Source organism: Anguilla rostrata, chromosome 14 (genome assembly GCF_018555375.3).
Source record: "Anguilla rostrata isolate EN2019 chromosome 14, ASM1855537v3, whole genome shotgun sequence".
NCBI classification, from domain to species: Eukaryota; Metazoa; Chordata; class Actinopteri; order Anguilliformes; family Anguillidae; genus Anguilla; species Anguilla rostrata.
In genome coordinates this window covers 32032758-32039109 of record NC_057946.1, presented here as the reverse complement: position 1 = coordinate 32039109, position 6352 = coordinate 32032758, and the positions used below count along the sequence as shown (strand labels likewise).

At 39.5% G+C, this 6352-nt stretch overlaps 1 protein-coding gene across 1 annotated transcript; it reads left to right on the top strand.

The window, feature by feature from the left end:
- Positions 1–627: 627 nt before the first annotated feature.
- On the top strand, positions 628–2528 carry LOC135239540 (hydroxycarboxylic acid receptor 2-like). The gene has a single exon (XM_064308249.1). It carries the CDS (start codon positions 628–630, stop codon positions 1693–1695), a length of 1068 nt encoding a protein of 355 aa, XP_064164319.1. The 3' UTR covers positions 1696–2528.
- Positions 2529–6352: the final 3824 nt, after the last annotated feature.

The window sequence follows — 6352 nt, the reverse complement described above, 5'->3', positions numbered from 1 at the left end:
AAGGCCTTGAGAACAAGGTGTGTGGATTCTTCAGCCAGTAAGGTTTAGGGACTTAAATCGCCGGTGCTGAAACTTACCGAAAACCTCTATGTGTTTGTAACATTCTTGTGCTTCTGTAATTCTGTACTTGTGAAATGAAATCTCATATCATTGAAATATAATTTGGACATCAGATCAAACAAATACAGTCACTATTTAATGACAGAATTCTCAACAGAAGCAAAAATCCTGCAAAAGTCTCATTATTCAGAATGTTTTTGTGCACATCCCAAAACCAGGGTTCCTTCTTAACACTGTATCTTAAAATGAATGCATGACCCAACTATGACACCACTCTTACCTCTCTTACCGAGGTCCCTCTAGGCAGTGAGAGGGCTGGTGTTCTGTGTTAAAAGGGGAGATTTGTTTCTCTTGGGGCTGCTGGGAATCCCTGAGAGGCTAACACTCCCCAGCTGTGGCACAGGCTCGTTTGCATGCGTGGACAGTGACTTCACAGAGCCCTCACAAGTTCAGCCACAGAGCACGCAGTTCGCAGAAGCCTTCCACCAGCGCTGAGCGTGCAGGTGCCTGGCGAAGGGCAGGGAAGGGATAGAAGGTTCTGGAATCCACGTGCTCACTTCCCCAATGATGGCTAACAGCAGTGCCCCCGTTTGTTGCGCGTTCGAGTCGCCCATCCTGGATCAGGTTCTGCCGCCGGTCCTGTTGCTGGAGTTCATGTTCGGGTTGATGGGCAACTCCCTGGTGCTGTGGACCTTCATGTTTCATATGGACACCTGGAAGAATAACTCCGTTTATCTGACTCACCTGGCTGTGGCTGACTCCGTGCTGCTCTTCTGCCTGCCATTTAGGGCTGATTATTACATGCGGGGAAAGAACTGGATCCACGGCGACGCCATGTGTCGTCTCCTGCTCTTCCTATTGGCCTGCAATCGATTGGCAGGCATCTTCTTTCTAACAGCCGCGGCAGTGGATCGCTACCTCAGGATTGTCCACCCGCGCAACAAGATCAACCGGATGGGGCTAAGGTACGCTCAAGGGGTGGCCGGCGGCCTCTGGCTACTCATCCTCACCACAACGACCTACCTGCTCGCAGACAAGCACTTCTTCTTCCGCAACAACAGAACCCAGTGCGAGAGTTTTAACATCTGCATGGGCTTCCACCCTCTCTCCACCTGGCACAATATCTTGTACTTGGCCCAGTTCTTCATGCCTGGCGCCGTCATCACCTTCAGCGCAGTCTGCATCTCCTGGCAGCTGAGGAGCAAGATAGACAACCGGGCTAGGGTCAAGAGGGCTGTCCAGTTTGTTCTGGTCATGGCACTGGTCTTCATTGTTTGCTTCTTCCCCAGTAATGTCACCCGCATTGCTGTCATAGTCCTGAAATACCAGTACAATGATTGCTCATACTTCCAAGAGGTCAACCTGGCATTCTACACCTCAGTCTGCTTCACCTACTTTCACAGTATGCTCAACCCTGTCATCTGCTACTTCTCCTGCCCCGCCTTCAGCAGAACCTTCCAGGAACTCTTCTATGGACTCTTCGGCAGAAAGCAGTCTCAGGAAGAGTCGGCACCCAACAGCAACCAAACCACTAACAACAACCAAGAGCAACAACCACAACAGCAGCAGCAGCAGCAGCAACAACAACAACAACAGCAACGACAATGTATGAGTGGTATTCACTGTATTTCATAGAAGTTAATGAAATTCCACTCTGCAGATTGGTGGGATAAGGCTGGAGAGGCTTCAGTAAAACTGCAGTACTTTTTGTTCAGAAGAAGTTGCTTTCATTGGTGTTTTGTGCAATTTGGTTGGCATTCATGGATATTTTACAGTGCAACAAATGCTTAGTAGTTTATTCATTATTACATGTGCAGCAATCTTTGAAATGTAGTGTTGTGCTTTTCCCCTTTTACAGAGAGCATGAGAGAAGAAAAAAAGCTTTTTATAGACTGCGTATGAAAATTTGAATTAATCATGAATTGCAAGGCCATTGTGTGATGTCCAGAAAGAGCTGGTATACAAAAACCCTCTTAGTCAAAAACAGGCCTGGAAATGAAAATGATGGGGTTGCAAATTTTCCAACATATAATATTACATTTTTACTCTGTGGGTTGGATTAAAAGACCAACATACCTTACAGATGTAGATACAAATGCCTCATATTTGCAGCCACACACATATATATGTACACACACACACACACACACACACATATGGGTGACAAATTAAAGGAAAAACCTGAATACATGAGTGGAGAACATAACGAATGAAGATGCTTCCATACAGGTGTACTGCATGATATAATTAAACAACTGACATTCTATCATGATCTGTGGCATGCATATAAATGTTGACCAGGCCCAGTTGACCATGATTTTAGGGTTAGGGTTCATTATTCAAGCATGAATTGCAGGAGCTCTAGTTACAAAGACTGCTCAACTGGCTAGTGTTTCAATAGGAACAGTGACTAAAGTGACATCTGCATTTACAGTACATCTATGGGAAAGACATCAGTGAATAGGGTTGGAAATGGTTGTCAAAAGTATACATTCGATGACTGTGATGCTCATGAATTTGTGTAATATGTAAGGAAAAACAGAAGAGAAGCTCAGGTGACTAAGAATGTCAATGCAGGATGTGATCAGACTGTGTCAGCAAGAACAGCTACATAGAGAGAGATATTATAGTAGGGTTTGCTGTGTATAAACCCCCCATTACAAAGACAAAAATTTTATTCGGAGTAATCACCTTTATCCTATGAAGAAACATTTCTATCCTGATGGGACTGGCCTCTTCCAGGATAACAATGCCCCCATCCACAGGGCACAAGGGGTCACTGAATGGTTTGATGATTATGAAAATGATGTGAATCATATTGTATGGCCTTCGCAGTCACTAGATCTCAACCCAGTTGAACATCTGGGAGATTTTGGACCGACGTGTTAGATAGCACTCTCCACCGCTATCCTCAAAACACCAAATGATGGAATATCTTTTGGAAGAATGGTGTTCCATCCGTACAGTAGAGTTCCAGAGGCTTGTATAATTTGTGCCAAGTCGCATTAAAGCTGTTCTGGCGGCTCTTGGTGGCCTAACCCCTTACTACGACACTGTATGTTGGTTTTTCCTTTAATTTGTCACCTGTCTAGTATATATACTGTAAATAGAGGAAAGGTAGAAGAGGCTCTTTGCTTTTGAGTAAGTACATATTTAATCTGTCTGCATGTTCTAAAAATCAACAACTAGGTGCAGTTATATGGTCATAGGCTATGTACTATAGATCTTTATTACCTGTTCTGAAACAATTAATAAATTGATGTTTAAAACTTAAACCCTATTAAAAATATATTTGACATGTTTTCTTGCTGTAAATACTGACTCCACCACCGATATACAGAAAAAAGCTGCCATCAGCTTTTTAATTAAAATTTTTTTTTTTTTACTTAAGATGAGGCTAAGTGATTCAAACACTTTGGCATATAGCCTTGGCATCAGTAAAATGGTGTCACAATAGCTGACAGCAGACATATGCCTCACACTAAAACACTGCTTGCTATCAGCTGCCAATTTCAGTCCTGAAAACAAGGTACGTTGATGACGATTGATGACTTAAATGAAATCACATGACAAGTTCTGAAATGCGACAAACAACCAGAAGACTCAGCCGCCCTCCAGGATTTGTTTTCTTCTGATTTTTTTATCCGCAAACTCCAACAATGAGCGTCAACACGGCGGACAGCCGACCAATGCCTATGGCTTCTGTGTTTCAGAAATAGCGCAAGATGTCGCGTGTGGTTCACTTGGGAAGCTGAAGGCAAACCCAGTGAAATGGAATGTGTACAGTCCAATAAAATTTCCCGGCACTAGAGGTATACAAAAATCATCAGCATCAAGTATGACAATTCATGATAATTATGCATTTTTAAAAATTTGAATCAAATAATTATGATTGCCATTGCATTAATTATAAATAATCCATTGTATAACCATGGATTTTCTGGATTTGTTTACAATATCTCTCTGAAGTATGTGGGCAGTAAAATGTGTTTGCGTTCACTTTTTTGAGAATGAACTTGCTCCATGCTTTAAATTAAATTGCATACAAATTTAATTACACACATTTTAAGTATTTCAATTATTCATATTTTAATTATTCAGTATTTTAATGATTTGTTTTTGTATTAACCACTGTATTTCAATATGCATTAGAGTAATACATACCAGCTTGTGCATATTTTACAATTTCCACTCACACCACATTACAGTATTATTTGAATTATTTGCACAATTCCTAAACTCTAACCTAACCCTAAAACGATATCTGCATTGCATAAATATTTTATCCCCTTTCCTCTCAACCCGCACAGATTGAGAGATGGTACTGTTACATTATATTATTTATATATTTATACTGTATATTATTTATGTCATGTGACTATTTTCTACAGCCAAAATACTTAAATACTTAATACAATATTTATCACAATTTTACCAAGGATGTGCAAACCAGACAATACAATTTTTTCTTAATCAAGGTTCAACAATAAGGCTTGCCCGATTGCCCGGGGCAAGTAAAATGCCACGTCGGGCTAGTAAATACAGCAACTCACTTGCCCAAACGGGCAAGTGGTTAAAAAAAAAATTCAATAAAAAATGTTTCAATCATTTTTTCAATCGCCGTATCATAAATTATGTTCTCGTTCTCTGGCACACAGCATAGCCCCCTCCTCTTGCACGCGTCGGAGAATATTGGCACACGCCGTTGGCCAATCAAGATATGAGTAGGCTAGTAGTGCGACGTGTGGCTGTCAATAACGAAATAAACAAGACAAAGTTTTAAAAAATGATACCATGTCATTCTACAGTCAATATCTGGGACTAAATATTGAATAAATATACAACCTTACCATTGGGTTTATGTGTAGAGATGTCCCTTTTGAGACTGAGTGGTCATATATTATCTTGGACAATACGTTTGTAAAATACACGCGCATTTGTGATGACTGGGTACCTTTCAAAATAGCTGTGTGTAATACCACACGTTGTTTACGGTGTTGACGCCCTTTTTACTACAGTCTGACTAGATTGACAATTCATTTATTCAGCAGGTGAGAGTATTAGCTTTCTAACGATGTATAACATGTCTAATTTTGCTTTTGGAATAGCGTTTTATAGGTCAGCGTAACTGAAAAATTTCTTATCATTGCATTCACTCTGTGGTAGCAGTAAAAGACGCTGCACCTAACGAAACGTTGTCAACGATTTTACGTAATTTTCTTGGAAAATGCTATTATTATTGAGGACTTTTGGGCATAGCTAAGCCATATGGTTGCTGATAGACCTATCTGACATTGTTTTCTGGAGCAAAACAGAAGCGGATAGAACTGTCATTGATTTACTGTCTCCCTATCTACTGAACACAAATTACATTTCATTATTGCTTTGTAAGTATTACTGCTCAAAATATTTCGGTTATATACGTTATTTTTGAAATTGAGTGTCTTTAAACAGGTTAGTGGTATTATATAATGTAAATATTTCACACTGTAATGTAAGCGTTAGTTTAATAGTTTAGTAGTGTAATAGTTTTTGTGATGCATGCAACAATGATGACGAGTATGTTGGAACATTGCCAAAACATGGTGGACGGTTAAAAATTGTTTTCATATCGTCCCATCCCCATACAAGAAAACATACGAGAGTACAGGGTATAGAAATACAAGAGTTAATTATTACACATTTACGTACTGTGCAGCATTGTGTGACAATATTTTTGCATTATGTTTAAATCAAATATCAATGTTTCATCTTAAACCTTCATAAACCTTCATTTATATGCTTTACAATGGACAAAACACATTACATTTTGGACCCCTAGCTATTTTAGACCACTGTACTGACAGAAAGCTTGTAATTACCACTCTAAAATGATTGCACAGTGAGTTTCTTGAGTAAAAACAGTTGATTTGTAGTGAAATACGTGATTTACAGCAATGCATAATTTGGACATTTTTGGTAAATTTGAAGACGCTGGGTATACTGCTTAGATTTTGCTTCATAGATCTTTAGTAGTTCTACATATCCACCCTTAGATTTTATGAACTTGTGGTCAAGAAGTTTTGATCCAGGACATGTATACTTCAACCTGCTGTGTACATGCAATCTCCCAGTATTTCACTGCAAACTAAAAAAAAAAAGGAGTAAATTCATTTTAGATATTTTGCCTAGACAATTGTATTTGTGGCACTTAATTTCTTCCAAAATTATGAATATAAAGTAATCTAAGCTAGTATTGTACATGGTACAAATGTCTTGCTTCATTCAAGCCATTGTTCAAGTCTCTGTGGTG